This window comes from Littorina saxatilis, linkage group LG5 (genome assembly GCF_037325665.1).
Source record: "Littorina saxatilis isolate snail1 linkage group LG5, US_GU_Lsax_2.0, whole genome shotgun sequence".
Classification (NCBI taxonomy): domain Eukaryota; kingdom Metazoa; phylum Mollusca; class Gastropoda; order Littorinimorpha; family Littorinidae; genus Littorina; species Littorina saxatilis.
Window position 1 is genome coordinate 36,968,753 of NC_090249.1, and position 21,552 is coordinate 36,990,304.

General features: G+C 42.7%; 1 protein-coding gene across 4 annotated transcripts in view; it reads right to left on the reverse strand.

Moving 5' to 3' along the window:
* LOC138967034 (calpain-9-like) overlaps nucleotides 1-21,552 on the reverse strand; it is a 49,662-nt gene continuing 28,110 nt past the window's right edge. For all 4 annotated transcript variants that reach the window (XM_070339492.1, XM_070339490.1, XM_070339494.1 and 1 more), the window contains exons 6-12: nucleotides 20,129-20,194; nucleotides 19,695-19,774; nucleotides 10,275-10,438; nucleotides 7,344-7,445; nucleotides 6,473-6,564; nucleotides 3,837-4,033; nucleotides 1-2,197 (exon numbers count right to left, since the gene is read on the reverse strand). In XM_070339492.1, coding sequence (XP_070195593.1) covers nucleotides 2,176-2,197; nucleotides 3,837-4,033; nucleotides 6,473-6,564; nucleotides 7,344-7,445; nucleotides 10,275-10,438; nucleotides 19,695-19,774; nucleotides 20,129-20,194 — 723 coding nt within the window. In that variant the 3' untranslated portion in view covers nucleotides 1-2,175. The remainder of the gene's footprint in view (nucleotides 2,198-3,836; nucleotides 4,034-6,472; nucleotides 6,565-7,343; nucleotides 7,446-10,274; nucleotides 10,439-19,694; nucleotides 19,775-20,128; nucleotides 20,195-21,552) is intronic.

Sequence of the window (21,552 nt, forward strand, 5' to 3'; positions counted from 1 at the left end):
TACATGGGTTCTTTTATTCAAAGTTCACGTTGCCTATACATGTAGTTGCATTCAGTTTTTTTTTTAATCCTTGACACAGAGCATATTGCACAGTTTAGAATTGTCAAAAGATCAAGCAGCATTCCTAGACCTGGAAATTACTGTGAAAACTTAGCCAGAAGAATATTCTACAAGAATTACTAAGTCCTTAAATCTGTAAAAAAAAAAAAATTTTTTTAGATACTTATAAAACAAATAAAAAGTCTTTACAAAACTACTGCAAAATAAACAAGTCGCGTAAGGCGAAAATACAACATTTAGTCAAGTAGCTATCGAACTCACAGAATGAAACTGAACGCAATGCCATTTTTCAGCAAGACCGTATACTCGTAGCATCGTCAGTCCACCGCTCATGGCAAAGGCAGTGAAATTGACAAGAAGAGCGGGGTAGTAGTTGCGCTAAGAAGGATAGCACGCTTTTTTGTACCTCTCTTTGTTTTAACTTTCTGATCGTGTTTTTAATCCAAACATATCATATCTATATGTTTTTGGAATCAGGAACCGACAAGGAATAAGATGAAAGTGTTTTTAAATTGATTTCGACAATTTAATTTTGATAATAATTTTTATATATTTAATTTTCAGAGCTTGTTTTTAATCCAAATATAACATATTTATATGTTTTTGGAATCAGAAAATGATGGAGAATAAGATGAACGTAAATTTGGATCGTTTTATAATTTTTTTTTTTTTTTTACAATTTTCAGATTTTTAATGACCAAAGTCATTAATTAATTTTTAAGCCACCAAGCTGAAATGCAATACCGAAGTCCGGGCTTCGTCGAAGATTACTTGACCAAAATTGCAACCAATTTGGTTGAAAAATGAGAGCGTGACAGTGCCGCCTCAACTTTCACGAAAAGCCGGATATGACGTCATAAAAGACATTTATCAAAAAAATGAAAAAAACGTCTGGGGATTTCATACCCAGGAACTCTCATGTCAAATTTCATAAAGATCGGTCCAGTAGTTTAGTCTGAATCGCTCTACACACACACACAGACAGACAGACACACACACACACACACACACACACGCACGCACGCACATACACCACGACCCTCGTCTCGATTCCCCCTCTACGTTAAAACATTTAGTCAAAACTTGACTATGTAAAAAGATAACTAAACGATTAGTGCTCGATCGCACAAACAGCCACTGTCACAACAAAATTCACACACAATGTACACACTGTTACAAATCCTCTACAATAATCTTATACATTCAACTACATGTATTTCCGATATCACCCCTCTCTTTACAATCTTCAGAATGTACAACTACGGGTTTAGTGAATACAAGTAATATAGAAAATAGGGGAGAGACAAAATGCGTGTGCATGTAAACGTATGTAAATCGTGTGTGCGTGTGTGCACGCGCGCGTGTTAGTAAGTCTGTGTGTGTGCGTGTGTGTGTGTGTGTGTGTGTGTGTGTGTGTGTGTGTGTGTGTTTTAGTGTCTATGTGTGTGTGTGTTTGTGTGTTGAAAAGGCGAAAGAAGAAGAAACAAATACTATTGTTCTTTCGAAAAAGGTCATTCCCAAACGTTAAAAGGAACGAGATTAAACACAGAAAGCAAGAAAACCTCAAAGTCGGTGTGTAAAACGAACAGTGACCAAACTCGAAGTTGAATATCCGGACTCTAATTTCTTGTCGGGAAAACGGTACAAAACTTCTAAAACGGCTTTTATTTCACGTAGTCACTTCAATTTTCTGGTTTCTGACGGATTGCCAGAGCCTGTGCTGTTTGTCTATTTTCCTTTATATAGTTATAGTTACTGAAACCGAAAAACAAAAACAAAGAAAACATTCATCTGCACTTACAGAATTTTGAAAGTGGATATTGAAAAGGAAAAAAACGTACTCTGAGAATACTCATTGAAAATTGATAACGAAAATGTAAAAAAAAAAAAAAAAAAAATATACACACTGCGCTTTTCACTACACGCGTTATATAATGATTTGAACAAACTTTATTGGATAATTTGTAAGGTGAACCACAGAGTTGAACCACTGGTAATAATTTGTGTTCATACTGTCAGGATTCAGGCTGTTGAAGAGGTTCGCCGTTTTTCACATGGCACTTTCGTCTTGGTATTCAATGTCCATCAGCAGAAACCGGCGTTTTGATCTCCCCTCTACAGCCCTCTCTGATAAGCCCTGCAATTCATACTAAAACAGGTTTCAATTCTGTCATGTATTCGCAATTCATTTTAATTAAAAGCTGTATAGATTTAAAGAAGAAAATATATTATTGAAGACATTACACACAATCAAGGTTTTTGCCTTTTGCGTCAGTAGACTGCGCTGACTCATGTGTGCTAATATCTTTTGTTTTATCTATCTTTCAAGTCCATCCGCCTGTCAGCACGATAGTGCTTTTCGCGTCTTGTTACCATTGTGTCAAGTTTGGACTTAATGTTGTAACATAGACGGGGAATCGAGACGAGGATGGTGTGCGTGTGCGAGTGTGTGTGTGTGTGTGTGTGTGTGTGTGTATATATATATGTGTGTGTGTGTGTGTTTGTGTGTGTGCGCAGGGCTCCCCACAGACGTCCCTTCTAGAGGGTCCCGGGACCCCCACTTTCAGTTTCTAGAGGGTCCATGGACCCCCATTGCAGAATTTTAGAGGGTCCCAAGGGTCCAAAAGCCGAAAAGTCCCGTTGTACTCATAAAAGGGCCGCGCTCTATGGGGAGCCCTGGTGCGTGCGCAGAGCGATTCAGAGTCAAATACTAGACCGATCTTCATTGATCAAATAGATTGAAAAAGCCCGGAATTTGGGATTGTATTTTAGCTTGGAAGCTTACAAATCAAATAATGAATATGGTCATTACAAATATTAACATTCTAATACAAATTAAGTCACACGGCATTAAGTCTCAGGAAACATGAATACACGCATGCAGGAAAAAAAAAATATGTGTAGCGCCGTATGTATGGCAGCTCGCTTTCCCCGGGGAGAAAGCAGCCCGAATTTCCATGAGGGTAACCTCACTGGACTGTAAATCTTATCCAATCCAATCCAATCCAATCCAAATTACAATGTTAGTAATCGACCCAATATTTCATCATGAAAAGTTCTTGCTGCTAAGCAACTGAATACGAAAAGAAAAAAGGTGCAGAAGTATGTTTCGGTCTTTCAAGGCTTTGGAAAAAGGAGATTTCTGCTTGTTGTCTGCTTTGAAGGTAGGGACATTTTACAGCTTACACGTCAAAATGCAAGCCATCTGGACAGGCTTGTCGTCATATTTTTTTCCTTCGAACTACCCTAGATGTGATCGTAACTATTTATAGAACTGTGCCTATTCAGGCAACGGTTACAAACGCATTTGAATACAAAATCGCAAAGAAAATGTTGATCGTTTGCTCCGGAACTGCAAAGTCGATATTTTTTATTCTTCCGTTTTTTTCTCTCTTTTTATCCTTCTTTTTTCCCTATTTCTTTTTAACTTTATTAATGTGAAATACAATTAGTTTGTCTTCTGTATTACCCCCTGTATCTGAAAAAATATATAGTTTTGTTGTGTTTGATTGAAAAATGGCCTTACAATGAAGAAAACCGTTAAATAGCGACTTTCTTTATTGTTGGAGGAAGACACATAAAATGATCATTTCTCTGTTCTTCGCCATTTGCTGATTCCAAAAATATATAGTGTATGGTGTTTGGCGATGAACATTTTCTTAAAATGCAAAAGTTGCTTGAAAGGAATTAATGCTTCCAGCCTATTATTGATTGTTCCGCCGATCAAGAAGCGATACGGCATGGACCGATGATTATCAGAATGGTACAGTACTCACGAAACATTGCCGCGAAAAACAGACGAGAACACCCGAATGAGAAAAGATTTCTCCTGGCCAGGCTCCATCGTTGAGGGGATAATGAAGTACACTCCAGCGCTCAGCTCGTGGCGGAATGTGGTCTGGTTTTGGTAGCTGTACTTGTTCGTTTCCTCTCCCAGAATCCGTACTGCGTTCCGACTAGTCTGGTCCAGAAGCTTAATGGCACCGGAAAAAAAGCTACGATATTAATTACAGAATTCTTAGACATTTTGTATTTTAAATACATTTCGCTAGCAACCTTGGAGAACTTGACTGTGTGCTCGTTTTATTCATCGAACAATACTGCTCGTTCTTTGTATATTTCTTTGTTTTGTTTTGTTGGTGGTCTATATAAATCTGCGGTTTATCATGTATGACTCTTCGCGTAATTACGATGTTTAGCCGAGAACGGCAATGAGGCGGCGTGACTTAATTTGACTATCTATCAACGTCCATTCGCAGCAAGAGATGCGCTTACGACGTCAGAGTTGACAACAAGTGAACTGGCACATGACACATACTTATACGGTTTTTCATAAGAGATGATTTTCCTCATACACAATTCTTTCTAAAAAATTCAACATTCTTTCATATTGATTCTGAATTCAACATTCATTTTGTATTTTGGAGTCTACCATGCGGTAACATATGTATCGGTAACATATGTTACGTAAGAGTAGTGACGATGAAACCCCGCAACATGTTTTCTTTCATAGAGCTTATGTATGCACATCCTGTGGTAGGCATTCATTGCGCAAGGTCTGAAATGCTTTTGTAAAAATTGCAGGTAACGTATACATGAATCATTATGAAGATATCGTAAAACCCAAATGCATGTATGTTAATCAACAAACTGTGTTTGCAATAATGCTTTAAAGTTTGGTCACGTGTGAATTTTCGAAGTTCGCGACACAGGTATCATCTTCAAATTCACCAACTATCATTTGCTTTTATAATAATTATACAATATACGCATGATGTTCGTAAATAACTCTGTCGGAGTATAGATTGTGAAAGAGTGAATACTTTTGCTCTTAGTGAGTCAACATTTCCAACGTGACATTTTAGGCCAGTCACTAGCGAGGGGCGCGTCTGAAACACGTTGACATGGAGCACGTGCAAAAAGCTTGCCTCACTAAAAGCAACAGTATTTACTCATTCACAACCAATACAAATACAATACAACATTGATTTCCGGAATTCGTTGATAGCGCGTCATTGCTGAGAATAGATTAAAAAAAAAAGTGTCGTTATTAAAGATGGACTTTGCCCCTGAGAACAGGAAGAATAATTAAAATAGGGCACTCGCCTAATTGACGTGTTTCAAAGAAAAAAGGTAGACAGCTTTGGTCAAAAACTGATTAGATCGGGCTTACATTTGGTTATTTAGCAACCGCTTAATAATTTCAAAACTCGTACTGTTGAGTCGATCCCCGGATCGGAATTATTTTTCGAACGAGACAACATTCAGATCAATTGGACTACAAACTTGGTGGACTGGTCATGAAGGTGAAGTTAAAGGCACAGTAAGCCTCCCGTAAACCATCACAGATACTGTCAGGCTTTTACACACAGTACAAACACCCTTCAATTTGAACGCTCACCGAACGGGAACATCCTAGGTGGCCTACGTAAAGAGTGAGCAATTTTCAAAGAATTAATTTTGCGGATTGTCTCCTCACACAATCGGACCGTGGTGCGTTTTGGCGCTAGACCTAACTTTTAAAATCTAAATAATAAATTGACAGCTTGTTACACAAACATTCTTAAATCATAAAAGAATTATTTTTTCATCAAGACAAGATCAGTACAATTGGAAGTTTTGAAAGTTTGAAAAAAGAAAAGCCCGGAAGCAGGGTCACGCAAGGTCGTGGTTCTCGTAGCAGACGACGGTTTACGCCTATCGCCAATTCCTCTGAACAGTCAACCGCCATCGCTAGAGTTCTTGTGAACCACATCCGTTTGTTTCGTGCATAGTCAGAGGTACATAATAACGTGCTATTGCAGATAAGCTCACAGCGAGCCGCATTCAAATTACAAACTGACGACTGCATTGTGAAAAAGGGAAACTGGATCAAACGGGTTCACGATGGTTCAGGGGTAAGATAAACCACGCAAAAATAAATTCTTTGAAAATTGCTCGCTCTTTACGGAGGGCACCTAGGATGTTCTCAAGCGGTGAGTGTTTAAATAAAAGGGTGTTTGTACTGTGTGTAAAAGCCTGACAGTATCTGTGATGGTTTACGGGAGGCTTAATGTACACCAAATATGAAGTAATGCGGTCAACAGATGTAAACATTATTTTCTTTTTTTTGAGTTGCGTTGTTTTTATTTATTTGGGGGGGGGGGGGGGCTCTCTCTGTTTTTAGGTTTAAAGACACGTATAAGACACCGATTGACCACCAAAAATCGACTCCGCTAATAATATGATAACATTTTGCCTGTGGTATTTTCAAAGTGTGTTGAAACAATTTCGAAAAAAATAGAGAAATCTACAAGACAGACTTTGTGATACAGCATTTTGAATTAGATGCCAAGAATCAGATAAACAAGGATTAGGTAATTGGATGGGGTATCTGGCCGATTAATTCCAATCACAGAAATACTATACTTACCTTGAATATATCGCATCTGGTTAAAAAAGTGTTTGCTTCGTTGGGCTCTCTTTTCATGATAAACTGTACTACCACTGGTACCTTGGCAGAACCTGTCGCATACAGAAGTACACGCATTTCCAAACATGCGCGCGCTCATTTACACTTTCGGGAGGCAGAAAAATGCACCAAGACAAAGGGAGTGTGCAAGAGAGAGAGAGAGAGAGAGAGAGAGAGAGAGAGAGAGAGAGAGAGAGAGAGAGAGAGAGAGAGAGAGAGAGAGAGAGAGAGAGAGAGAGAGAGAGAGAGAGAGAGAGCTACATTTGAAGATTTTCAAGACAAGGATAAGCCTGAACAGCCATCTCTGCATTCACTGATGGACACAAAATCGTGGTCGTCTTCGTCGACAAAGGACAAACATCATCAACAATTGACATATGCCTGTGGTGGTGTATGTGTGTTGTGAGAGAGAGAGAGAGAGAGAGAGAGAGAGAGAGAGAGAGAGAGAGAGAGAGAGAGAGAGAGAGAGAGAGAGAGAGAAAGAGAGAGAGAGACCGGGGAGAGAGACCGGGGAGAGAGACCGGGGAGAGAGAGGGATGTCTTCAATAAAAAAAAAGTGTTTTGTCTGAACATGTTTAACTAAATTCGCGCATATTTTGTTAAGAGATCTGTACAAATTTAATTACTCTCAGGACTCTCAGAAGTTTAGAACACAAAGAAATTATGGAGAGAAACATGGTTACCATAGTACAAATAGGACACTGATTTGTTTCTTGAGGTGAGCTCAGATCCACTCGTACATTAGCATAGAGGAAGAGTTTCATGTTTAACAATTGAAGTGGTGTTATTAACTTATTTCAAAAATATAAACATTAACTATCCGCTGCGATACCTGATGTTGGCACAGTGAACTGGAAGCGAGGGTTCTTCAGTTTGTTGTAACATCCCGCTGCTGTCTCTCCTCTCCACGCCCCATAAAAATTGGCCACGCACTCTGAAGACACAGTTTTCGCAAATGTCCTTTCAAATAAACGTCGAGAGCAGAAGTTTAAGTTAAGTTAACTGCAATACAATTTACATAAGTAACATGTCAAACAATTAAAAAGACATTTCAATATGCATTATGAATATCAATCAATGATGACATATTATCAAAGATTTATTTACTTAAGAGAAACATCATGTAGAGAGAGAGAGAGAGAGAGAGAGAGAGAGAGAGAGAGAGAGAGAGAGAGAGAGAGAGAGAGAGAGAGAGAGTGAGCAATACTGTATACATGAAAGCAAAGAAAAATATAGAAAGTTAATAATAATAATAATAATAATAATAATAATAATAATAATAATAATAATAATAATTGTCAGTAAGTACTTGTGTCACATGACTGATGTGAACTAGTTGATTGGCTAATGGCAATGCACTTAAAACTGTTAGCGCACTCTTGGAGTGCGCTAACTTTTCCAGAGAGCGTATTCTTACGCCCTTTGCCACAGCGAGGCTATGCCTCTTCTTTCGATTTGAGAAGATTCTTTTCATTCTAGTGACATGTAGCTTATCTTCTCCACATTACCAAATGGTGCTTAACACTAAATTTCCAGCGAATAAAAACAAAAGTGTTTTTTGACATATTTCATGCGCCTGTGCCTCAGTGAGGCTATGCACAGAATAAGATGAGTCTAATTACTGAGAACAATCATTTCTAAAGTAAAACATGTCAAACTAAACTCGATTCTAACGTGGCGATTTTAGAAGTTTCAGTTTTACTAATACAACATAGGTTGAAATTCAGTTTCTGCCTACTTGTATCAATAAAACAAAAAATCCGAGTGCATGCTAGCAACTAGAGAGCCAGAATTGAAGCACACACACTTACCGTACGTTTAAACAAGTAATTTGTTATAATGATAGTGTTCTTTCTGAAATTGGGCTACATTTTTCCTAATTTAGGTCTAATTTTCTTCTATTACTCCTAGCGTCTACTTTTCTGAGGCCGAAATCAACCGTTGAAAGTGCCCAAAAGGGTGCAAAAGCCGAAAAGTCACACATTGCTTCGTTGGATCTGTGTTTCTGTGTTCGTTCACCGCTGAAGTCGTCCGGTAGTAGACTTTATAGCCGTTCTTTTGAGCTATCCCACGTTACCACAGGTTTATTCTGACGTACACTATCGCGGGTTTATCTCCCCTACTCCCGATTTGGCTTTGGCGCAAAATGCATTCTTCTTTGGCGATTTCTGTACGCGTAGCGTATATTCATAATCAAATGTGTATTCTTTGGAGTTCTCTGTGTAGTAATACTATCCTTCATTTGAATCATATAACTTGATAAACATAATTAGGGCACCAATGACTTCCCATCTCTCGAACGGAGTCAACTGTCAATTTGTTGAAATATTGTCAATACACTTTCTCTCTCAAAAATTGTGCAGTTTATTGGAAACAAAATACAATGTAGTTAGAACGAAAAATGTCTTGCCGTTCTTTTGAGCTATCCCACAATACCATAGGATTATTCTGACGTCCACTATTGGATCGTTCCCGAGCGAGCTAGATAGTCCATGAGCTGAGTCCAGAAGTGTCCCCCCCCCTTGTGAACTATCTTACGTTACCACAGGATTATTCTGACGTACACTATCGCGGGTTTATCTCCCCTACCCCCGATTTGGCTTTGACACAAAATGCATTCTTCTTTGGCGATTTCTGTATAAATAATTAAATGTGTATACTTTGAAGTTCTGGGTAGAGATGGGTAGCCATTGGTGCCCTAATTATGTTAGGATAGTATTACTACACAGAGAACTTCAAAGTATACACATTTAATTATTTATATACGCTGCGCGTGCAGAAATCGCCAAAGAAGAATGCATTTTGCGTCAAAGCCAAATCGGGGGTAGGGGAGATAAACCCGCGATAGTGTACGTCAGAATAATCCTGTGGTAACGTGGGATAGCTCAAAAGAACGGCTATAAAGTCTACTTTTGAACTGCATTGAACTTTATTTTCAGTATGTTGCACAATTTTCCAGACAAAAACTTTATTAAAGATGTTTTGGCAAATCGACAGTTCGCATCGTTCGAGAGATGGTGGGTGCACGCGTGCCTTCACTGTGGTCAGAGTTTTGCGATTATTGTCGTTCTGATTGTTGTATATCGTGCAAAAAGCATTGCTGTCAACATACGCGACAGTTTACGGACCGACCAAAAGCTTGTACAGAACACGATGGGGGTAACCCTTCAAAATTAAAGTAGAAAGCATAGCAGTCCGCAAAATATTTCTTTGTAACGTCAATTTTCGTGTTATATACACCCTAGGGGTTCACAAAATCACTATGGAATTTTTATAAGGGGGGGGGGGGGTAAAACACTTCTGGACTCAGCTCATGGACTATTTAGGCTTCACATGGGTTGGCAGCTATGACAAAGCCAAATGTTGCTGTTTGCAAACACACACACACACACACACACACACACACACACACACACACACACACACATTTCACCGTTTAACATACACAGGAGGCGAGTGGGGAAGGGTGCGGGGGTCCCTAAGGTCGAAAAATAGGTGGGGGCTAAATACAGTATGCGGGGGCCATCCCAGGTGGGCTCCTTCGGGGCCACTTTGGTGTTGCAAAGTGTCCCCAGAGGCAAGATCAGTGATACCAAATGGTCCCCCGGGGGCTCGTTTTAGTTACCAAAGTGGCCTCCCCCGGGGAGCCACTTCTAGGTGGGAGTCAGAAAGGAGTGTAACACCGTCAACGATCTATCTACGACCAAGTATGAATGTGTGTGCACGTGAAATCTGGCACTGTTGGTAGAATATTACAGCTTACCCAAGGAATCCGGCACACCATCTTGGTCAAAGTCAGGGGTGAGAGAGCAGACGGTGGTATGATAGAAGTAGTGCATGAAGTCCTTCAAGCAAATCCAGAACTCCCCTTCATCATTCACTGTACGTAGCTCCTTACTGTTTGACACACCCTCCCACTCTCGGCTCCTTTGGACGCAATAGAACCCACATAAAACAAGTCGCGTAAGGCGAAGATACAACATTTAGTCAAGTAGCAGCATGAAACTGAACGCAATGCAATTTTTCAGCAAGACCGTGTACTCGTAGCATCGTCAGTCCACCGCTCATGGCAAAGGCAGTGAAATTGACAAGAAGAGCGGGGTAGTAGTTGCGCTGAGAAGGATAGCACGCTTTTCTGTACCTCTCTTCGTTTTAACTTTCTGAGCGTGTTTTCAATCCAAACATATCATATCTATATGTTTTTGGAATCAGGAACCGACAAGGAATAAGATGAAAGTGTTTTTAAATTGATTTAGAAAATTTAATTTTGATAATAATTTTTATATTTTTAATTTTCAGAGCTTGTTTTTAATCCAAATATAACATATTTATATGTTTTTGGAATCAGAAAATGATGGAGAATAAGATGAACGTAAATTTGGATCGTTTTATAAAAAAAATATTTTTTTTACAATTTTCAGATTTTTAATGACCAAAGTCATTAATTAATTTTTAAGCCACCAAGCTTAAATGCAATACCAAAGTCCGGGCTTTGTCGAAGATTACTTGACCAAAATTTCAACCAATGTGGTTGAAAAATGAGAGCGTGACAGTGCCGCCTCAACTTTCACGAAAAGCCGGATATGACGTCATCAAAGACATTTATCAAAAAAATGAAAACACCGTCTGGGGATATCATACCCAGGAACTCTCATGTCAAATTTCATAAAGATCGGTCCAGTAGTTTAGTCTGAATCGCTCTACACACACACACGGACAGACAGACAGACACACATACACCACGACCCTCGTCTCGATTCCCCCCTCTACGTTAACACATTTAGTCAAAACTTGACTAATTTAAAAACACACAGGAGAATGCCTTTCCTACAAGCTGTCTTCCTTCCACATCTCCCTCAAACAACTAACAACGTCGCTGTAATGCTAATAATTATTAGTCTAATGGTTACTAGTGTGAACGTACTTTCAACCCCACATAAATATCTATAGACATTCTATATGCGACACAGCAAACCGCAATGGTGAGTGACCTTATTGCACTATTTTAGGCATTTATTTTTCACTGTTCCCAAAGATCTAGAAAAATGTTCGGCACTGTTGGACACAACAAAACCCACTTAAACAAGTATTGACCCTAAAGAAGGTCCCCATTTAGAAGAATTCAAACAAATAGTTTCTGGTGAAAGAAACTAGGCCGTATGTTGTTTAATTAGAGGAACGATGCATTTTGCACAGTCTGAAACTAGCCAAGATGTTGCATACCCCAAGCAATGGACACATCGGCAATTTATCTGTTTCTCTCACTTTCTGGCACACACACACACACACACACACACACACACACACACACACACACACACACGCACGCACGCACGCACGCACACACACACACACACACACACACACACACACACACACACACACACACACTCTCTCACTGTCTCTCTGTTCTCCCACTCTCGCTTTTTCTCTCTCACACAGACACAAAAACACAACCAAACCTATTCACACACGCGCTCAAACGCGCAGACACACAAACTTTACCTTTAAGAAAGGAAACGGAGGCTGGGGGAGAGAGAGAGAGAGAGAGAGAGAGAGAGAGAGAGAGAGAGAGAGAGAGAGAGAGAGAGAGAGAGAGAGAGAGAGAGAGAGAGCGAAATACCAGAGCAACTAAAGCGATAGAGAGAGTGAGAAAGCGCACTGACTACGACTAAGAGAGGAAATACCACAACAACCAGTCATGACCTTGCATTCACAAAACAAAGGACAGATCGGCCATCTCTCTCTCTCTCCCATATGCTCTTGCTGCACAAACATTCAAAGGTATGGTAATTGTCCATCATTTTACCGAAAGTCGACCTTGACATTTAAATAGGGTCCATCACGCTTGGGTTATGTCTGGAGGTCATGAAACCCCGGAAGTCTGTGAGACCTTTTCAATGTCCTGCTCCATAAACATTCAATATGTCACGATTTAGTGACATAAATCGGGAAAATGTCACTGTGTTGGGTGCCTGTCTCAAATTGCGACAGAAAGCGCCTGTGCGTGAGTCTGGGCTACGGCAGATTTTTGCTAACCATGCATAAGCCGAGCACGGGAATTTTGTATTGCACGGATTTCACGAGGTTGATTTCTGCTGTCGAGGCAGAATTGTCGATAACTGAACTGGGGTAGTGACAAGGTGAGTCACGTGATTTTGTCAAGGTTGTCTGTCTGAGACATTTAACTGGACACTCGAACACTCTGCGCTGGGGAGGACGGTGTGTCTTATATTTCCTGCGAGCTTTGATGGATTTCATCGTTTTGATTTCTGCATTGATTTCAACGCGCCGCTCTGCATGTACAGGAGGGGCTCCAGGAAACTTCAGTTGAGACCACCTTATCTCTTCACATGCGGTCTGACGTGACGGGTCGTCAATTTCTCTTCGCCGTGCGGGGATGGTTCTTCACCGCATATAGTATTCGGCAAGAGGGTGAATGGGGTATCGCTGTTGACGAACAGGTGCCATTCAAAGGAGGAAGCGGTTTTCGTTTCCATGAGAGTGCTACATTCATAGGCTTTTGAGGTAATAAATCATTATTTAACGCTGTTGACGAGTCTGTGTTTGTGGAATGAAATACTCTCTGTTGTTCTTTCCAGGTTAGCGCATAATTTGCTCTTTGTGACGCTAGAATATTAATCTGTATATGGTTTTTGCAGATATGGAGAGAAGGAAGGAAATGGCTGATTTGTTGTTGTAAAAGTTCGTTTGTGCAGGCCCACGTGCTCGATAAAATATGTATAGATGACATGTTTAAAGGTGGAGGTTGAGGGGTAGCTTGGCATGTTTAGTGCACCGGTGCTTTTTGTTGCAGCCTTTCTATCTACTGTTGCTGGCTGTTCTGCTGCCCATCTGCGGAACACTGTTTACTGCAGACGCTGTAACCGGGATCATCTGTAACCAGCTATCCGGTTAACCAGCGACTGGGTGAGGCGCCTGATCTCTCCACTTTTCCCTGCTTCGTAACAACGCCAGCCGGCACTACATTCTACGGAGCAGTTGTGGAGACTATGAACTAATTACAGGCCGTCCACCCAGTGGCAAAACAAAGCTAAGTGCACCATGTCTTTGCACCCCGTTGACCACCGTTGTCATCTTTTATATTTATGATTATATTCGAGTGGTGACAACGTGGGGTGTGTGACACCTGCATTAACCAGCACTTTAGGCAGATCAGCTATATTTTCCTAGCTATACACGGGATCAGCGTGTTACTATAATTTTCTATATTCTAACTGGCATTTTTGGTCAGTGACCACTGATTTTACGTTTTGAACGTAAAAGAACATATTTTGGAGTCAAGTCTCGAGGGAGGTGGCGAGTTATTACATAAACAGGCGTCTGAAACTTATACTTTTGTTGTTTCTATTTAATTGTATGACTGCGAGAGTGGATCGTGGTGTGGTTAGTTAGTTAGAAGTAACTAACTGTTTTATAATCACCTTGTATGATATAGTGAAACGTGACACATGGGGGCTCGTCCGGGATTTACTCAGTTAATTTCCAACTGATAAAGACCCACCAATTAAGGATAACTAAGAGCAGATAATCTCGTCAGTGCTCGACTTATTTTCTGCTGGGTGCTACCCTTTTTTGTATAGTTTTGATCATATACCACACCTTAAGCGATTCACATCTTGCAGGAAATGTAAATTGTAATTTGTGAGCTATTGTATGCGCTAACTGTGATTACTTCCCTTTCCTTTGCTTGTGAATCTTTGTTGTCGTACGTTCAGAGTTTTCCGTTGCAGAGAGCTGAGCGGGGTTAGCGGATTTGTTATTCGTGTTACTCAGTGTTCTCTACTTTGTTGTTTCGCATTCTGTAACAGGTTACATTTCTACCGTCTTGTTTTACTTGGATTTTTCTCCATATTTTGACTTTGTTGGAATTGGGGGGGAAGGGTCCGAGGACTTCTGTCCTAACCACGGCTGTGGGAAACACTCTGTTTCACTGCAAAAAGCAGCCGATAAAGTAGGCCACGGCTGTGGGAAACACAGAAAAGTAGGCTACGCGTTTTGTTCTACACCGTTTGGATTTTTCTTTTGCATTTTCTGGTTGCTGGATTTTTGTATCCATTGTTTCATCCCCGCGGGTTCTAGCTATAGCTGCGTTAGACTTACCTTGTGATAAAGTTTTTCCAAACTAACCATGGCTACAGGGGGATCTCCTACGAAGAGACTAACTTTCGAAACTCCTGGTAGTGAGGAACAGACAGAGCGAGACGCACGCGCTAGAGCGCGTAGTTTGGTTAAACGCAAGGAGCTGGAACGTAGGGAAGACATGGAGCGACAGACTAGAAAAGAAGAAGCCGACAGACAGGAACGACAGGCCGAACGTGACCGACAGGACAAGAGAGACGAACGTGACCGACAGGACAAGAAAGACGAACTTGACAGACAAGAGCGGAAAGAGAAAGAACAGGCCGAACGTGACAGACAAGAAAGGGAACGACAGGCCGACCTTGACAGACAGGACAAACAGGCCGAACGTGACAGACAAGAAAGGGAACGACAGGCCGAACGTGACAGACTAGACCGGAAAGAGCAGGCCGATCGCGATCACCAACTGGAGATAGCTAGGCTACAGGCAGAGAAGGGCACGCTTACTCAGCCTACCGCGCCGACGTTCGTGACGGACCGAACGAGACTGCCGACGTTTGACGACGACAAAGACGAGCTTGACGACTTTCTACGCAGGTTTGAACGTATTGCATCTGACCAGAAGTGGGAAGGAGACACGTGGGCTAGCCGCCTCAGCACATGCTTCAAGGGACGTGCCTTGCAGCTCTAAAACGCTTTGGATGACGACGAGGCAAGGGACTATCAGGCACTGAAGAAGGCGTTACTCCAGCGCTTCAACCTGACTGCTGAAGCCTACCGACGACGTCTGCGGAACAGCAAGAGACTGAGCGGCGAGCTGAGTCATCAATTCGTGGCACGTCTAAATCTTTACCTGCGGCGCTGGGTAGAAATGGCCGAGAAGGATTGGACCGTCGACGACCTTGCCGACCTTATTGTAATGGAACAGCTGATGTCAAGCCTGCGACCTGAGGTGGTGACTTTCGTGCAGGAGCACCGGCCAAAGACTACTCAGGAGGCGGCAGACTGGATCAGGGTGCATGAGGACGCCCAGGCGATCTCTGGGAAATCTTCAGGCTCACGGCCGGGCAAGTCAGGAAATTCAGGTTCTTCAGGACCCAAGGATGGGAAGGACGATCAGGGACACAAGGGATCAAGTTCCAGAACAGACATCCAGTGTTTTTACTGTGGCAAGCGGGGCCACGTCAAAAAGGACTGCCATAAACGACAAGCTGACCAGAAGGGCGTACATTTTGTTGGCAGTGAAGAGTTCATGGACGTCACGAGCACTTGTACTATTCCACAACTCTGCGTTCCGTGCTCCAGGAAACACTTCCAGCCGCATTGCAACGTCTACGTCAACGGAGTGAAGGGCGAAGGTCTGCGAGACACTGGAGCAGACATGATAGTGGTTCGGGCGAGTCTAGTTCCGGCTATGGCCTACACAGGAGACAGTATCAGAGTGAGAATGGCCGAGGCATCTCACGCTTACGACTTGAACACAGCCGTGATCAAGGTCGTAATACCGTTGTTCACGGGGACCATTTTGGCCGTCCTCATGGACGATCCTCCATGCGACTTGCTCATTGGGAACCGTGTTCAGTTTGTGGGCGGCGTCATCAGGGAGGTTCCCGTCTACCGGACTCCCGACGTCATTTCAGTGCTCACGCGGGCACAGGCGGAGCGAGAGAACAAACCTCTCAAACCCCTACCTGCTGCACGAGCCGCCCTGGGGAACGTGACCCCCGCGCTTCTTGCGAAGGCTCAGGAATCTGACCCGACATTAGCGACTCCCCGGGAGCACGCGAAGTCGGGGAAGGTGAAGCTGAGCGGGAAGCATGGGAAGTCAAAGTTCCTCAGGGAGAAGAGGTTGTTGTACCGTGAGTTCAGCAACAGAGAGGGAGCTTTCAAACAGGTTGTCGTGCCTCGCGAGTTTCGCGAGGGTGTCATGGCAACGGCACACGACTCAATTCTTGGAGGTCATCTTGGCACCAAGAAGACCACGGACCGTGTGTGGCGCCACTTTTATTGGCCAGGCATCTGTACGGATATCCGACGGTTCTGTGCGTCATGCGACAAGTGCCAGAAGGTGGTTGCCAAAGAAAGGGTGAGGAAGGTCCCCTTAGAAAAGATGCCGCTCATCGACGAACCCTTTCGTCGGGTGGCAGTTGACATCATCGGGCCCATCTTGCCTGCGTCTGAGGACGGAAACAGATACATCTTGACCATGGTGGACTACGCCACTCGATACCCAGAGGCGATTCCTCTGAAATCGATCGAAGCTACGCGAGTAGCTGAAGCACTGGTGACCATGTGGTCCCGGCTGGGAATTCCATCGGAAGTTCTCACCGACAGAGGCACTCAGTTCACGGGAGGAGTGATGGCGGAGGCAGCACGACTGCTATCGCTTGAGCAGCATTTCACCACTCCTTACCATGCTCAGTGCAACGGACTGGTGGAAAGGTTTAATGGTACCTTGAAAACCATGCTGAGGAAACTAGCTCAGGAGAAACCACGCACGTGGGACAGGTACATCCCAGCACTGCTTTTCGCATACCGCGAGGTTCCTCAGGAGAGCTTGGGTTTTTCCCCATTTGAGTTGTTGTATGGCAGACAGGTACGCGGTCCCATGGCTATCCTGCGTCAGGCTTGGACGGACGAAGAAGCTGACGAGGAGGTGCAAACGACAGCGACCTACATTGTAGAACTCAGGAACAGGATTGAAGAGACCTGCAAACTGGCTCAAGAAAACCTGGGAAGAGCAGCACAGCGTTAGGCGCGAGGATTCGACTGCAAGGCACGGCCGCGCAGCTTCAAGATTGGAGAACGAGTGTTGCTACTTCTACCTGTCAAACACAACAAGCTACAACTGCAGTGGCAAGGACCTTTTGAGGTGACAGCGAAGGTGGGCCAGAACGACTACCGGATCGTGATGAACGGGAAACCACGCCTGTACCATGCCAACCTGCTGCGCGCCTACGTGGAAAGGACTGCCTACGGGGAGAAGAACAAAGACAAGAAGAACAAAGACAAGAAGACAGAGAAGGTTGCAGTCATCAGGGATGAAACGAGGGATTGCTCGTTCCAGAGGACGACCTTTCTGTCTGGAGACGGACCATCAACCTCTGCAATATCTTCAGGTTGCAAGGTTGGCAAACGCCAGACTTATGCGCTGGGCGTTGATTCTCCAACCGTACCAATTCACGGTACGCGTCATTCCGGGCGCCAACAATGTTGGAGCTGATTTTCTCTCTCGGGCTGTAGAGGAGAACATGACTGAGAGCGAAACCGAGGTTTCGTCTTGAAGAGGGGAGGTGTGTCACGATTTAGTGACATAAATCGGGAAAATGTCACTGTGTCGGGTGCCTGTCTCAAATTGCGACAGAAAGCGCCTGTGAGTGAGTCTGGGCTACGGCAGATTTTTGCTAACCATGCATAAGCCGAGCACGGGAATTTTGTATTGCACGGATTTCACGAGGTTGATTTCTGCTGTCGAGGCAGAATTGTCGATAACTGAACTGGGGTAGTGACAAGGTGAGTCACGTGATTTTGTCAAGGTTGTCTGTCTGAGACATTTAACTGGACACTCGAACACTCTGCGCTGGGGAGGACGGTGTGTCTTATATTTCCTGCGAGCTTTGATGGATTTCATCGTTTTGATTTCTGCATTGATTTCAACGCGCCGCTCTGCATGTACAGGAGGGGCTCCAGGAAACTTCAGTTGAGACCACCTTATCTCTTTTCACATGCGGTCTGACGTGACGGGTCGTCAATTTCTCTTCGCCGTGCGGGGATGGTTCTTCACCGCATATAGTATTCGGCAAGAGGGTGAATGGGGTATCGCTGTTGACGAACAGGTGCCATTCAAAGGAGGAAGCGGTTTTCGTTTTCATGAGAGTGCTACATTCATAGGCTTTTGAGGTAATAAATCATTATTTAACGCTGTTGACGAGTCTGTGTTTGTGGAATGAAATACTCTCTGTTGTTCTTTCCAGGTTAGCGCATAATTTGCTCTTTGTGACGCTAGAATATTAATCTGTATATGGTTTTTGCAGATATGGAGAGAAGGAAGGAAATGGCTGATTTGTTGTTGTAAAAGTTTGTCTGTGCAGGCCCACGTGCTCGATGAAATATGTATAGATGACATGTTTAAAGGTGGAGGTTGAGGGGTAGCTTGGCATGTTTAGTGCACCGGTGCTTTTTGTTGCAGCCTTTCTATCTACTGTTGCTGGCTGTTCTGCTGCCTATCTGCGGAACACTGTTAACTGCAGACGCTGTAACCGGGATCATCTGTAACCAGCTAACCGGTTAACCAGCGACTGGGTGAGGCGCCTGATGTCTCCACTTTTCCCTGCTTCGTAACAACGCCAGCCGGCACTACAATCTACGGAGCAGTTGTGGAGACTATGAACTAATTACAGGCCGTCCACCCAGTGGCAAAACAAAGCTAAGTGCACCATGTCTTTGCACCCCGTTGACCACCGTTGTCATCTTTTATATTTATGATTATATTCGAGTGGTGACAACGTGGGGTGTGTGACACCTGCATTAACCAGCACTTTAGGCAGATCAGCTATATTTTCCTAGCTATACACGGGATCAGCGTGTTACTATAATTTTCTATATTCTAACTGGCATTTTTGGTCAGTGACCACTGATTTTACGTTTTGAACGTAAAAGAACATATTTTGGAGTGAAGTCTCGAGGGAGGTGGCGAGTTATTACATAAACAGGCGTCTGAAACTTATACTTTTGTTGTTTCTATTTAATTGTATGACTGCGAGAGTGGATCGTGGTGTGGTTAGTTGGTTAGAAGTAACTAACCGTTTTATAATCACCTTGTGTGATATAGTGAAACGTGACACAATAAAATGACCAAAACTTGACCCTTCTGTGACCTTTGCAAATACTGAGGTTTAACGAGGCTTGGTTTATGTCTAGAGGTCAAAACAGGCTGGCAGTGTGTGGAAAGATCTAGCTGTAAAAACACCCGAAAAAACGTTAAGTTTGTGCACAGACAAACGACTGACCAGCCGTACACCCAAAAAACTCATCATTCTTTTGATTTGCTGATTACTCAAGTGAGTAAAAAAAATCATACTTATCACTCCAAGGACCTGTCCACTCTGACTTTCCCCACGGGTTGAGAATCCGTATAAGTGATACCCCTTTGCCTTTGGCCTGAAACACGCACGCACAAAACAACCTCATATTATACCAGAAGTCTTGGGTTTTTTTGGCATGCATAATTATTAGTAACGCATAGATAATATACGAGGGAAAACTTTAAGTCAATACTTGACTGAATGTAAAAATCAAAAATGAAATGAGGTCGCCAGGAAGCTGCCTCAACTTACACACACAACTCTCTTTCTCTCTCACACACACACACAAACACTCACACACACACACAAACACTCACACACACACACACACTCACACACTCGTCCCAATTCGCAGTCTTCCGGAATATACTTCGTGAAAGCTCGACATTATAGTAAAAGCCCAAAATACTTGTATATAGAAGAAACTTACAACGGCAGTCTTTGTCACGGAGTAAGCGTGTGATCCTATTAGCCCATGCTTGTTGTTGAATTTGTCCTGAAAAGTTGGCAGCACACAAACTATCAATCAAGTTAAAAATAAAAAAATAAAACGCAGAGTAGTTTTTCGCCTCGTCATCCCTTCTACAAAATTGAATGTTTGTGTCGTTTGATAACTTTTAGAAAATAATTACCATCGTCTCATAATTAGAAAAAAGTTACATTTTTGCGTGCTTTTTTGTTGGTTAAGGGTTGACGTGTTAAATGCTTAAAACATCTCATCTGCATTGACATGCCTGGCAACATTGCCGTGAATTTTGATGTGAATAGATGAATACATGAATGAATAAATGAACAGATAAATAAATAAAAGATAAACAAATTAATCATTAAAATCTTATGATAAACAATCCGCAAATATGTGTTCATGGGCAAATCTTTCATCAAAGAATTAAATATCTCTCTCTCTCTCTCTCTCTCTCTCTCTCTCTCTCTCTCTCTCTCTCTCTCTCTCTCTCTCTCTCTCTACATGTATCTATCTCTCTTGCCTTGCCTCCCTCCGTCTATGTCTGTCATTTTGTCTGTGTCTGTCTGTCTGTCTGTCTGTCTCTCTGTCTCTGTCTCTCTCTCTCTCTCTCTCGCTCTCTCTCTCTCTCTGTCTCTCTTTGCCTTGCTTGAGTAAGGGTTTTTTCTTCACTGACCATAAAATCTAAATTTTTCTTATATCTGTACATCGAGTTATGATTCTTAAAGTTTGCTCACATAATTTTGTTCTCGAGGCTGTTCTTTTAGTTGACCCTATCTTGGGCGAGGGCTGAATGTACAAAAGCATATATTCTTGCCTATTTTGAACCCCACAGGTACATGATCTACAAATTAGTGTTCCTCTTCATTGGCTCTGTCGACACCCTTTTTTAACTGCTTGCCTTCCTTTATGTAATGAACCGCCTATAGAGCGTCGTCGTCCCGAGCTCATCAACACTTCAAAATCCGTTAGGAAATCCTTTCATGAAATGACGTCAGCGCCATTCGGCGATTGGTCAACGCATTTCGAAGCTGGACTGCCATCATAATGTCGGTCATACTTGAAATGAATGCTGCTTGAGCCGGACGGGATGCTTTCCAAACTGATACCAAGTGAACGGGAGCATAGGGTCAGTTATCAGCAGCACACAAATATGAAGGGAGAAACCCAGAAACCGACGAGTCGATACTGACACATGCTCAAGAACCCAGGTGTAATATTCGAAGTCAAAAAGACACACATTGCTCGGATAGCTCAGTTGGTAGAGCGCCAAAAAGTCGTTACATTGTGCGGTCACGGGTTCTAACCTCTTAGCAGCCAAGAATATTGTTCAAATTTTTGGGGGTAATTTGTCCACGCTTTCATTTGTTGTATCTTATTCATTTTAATTA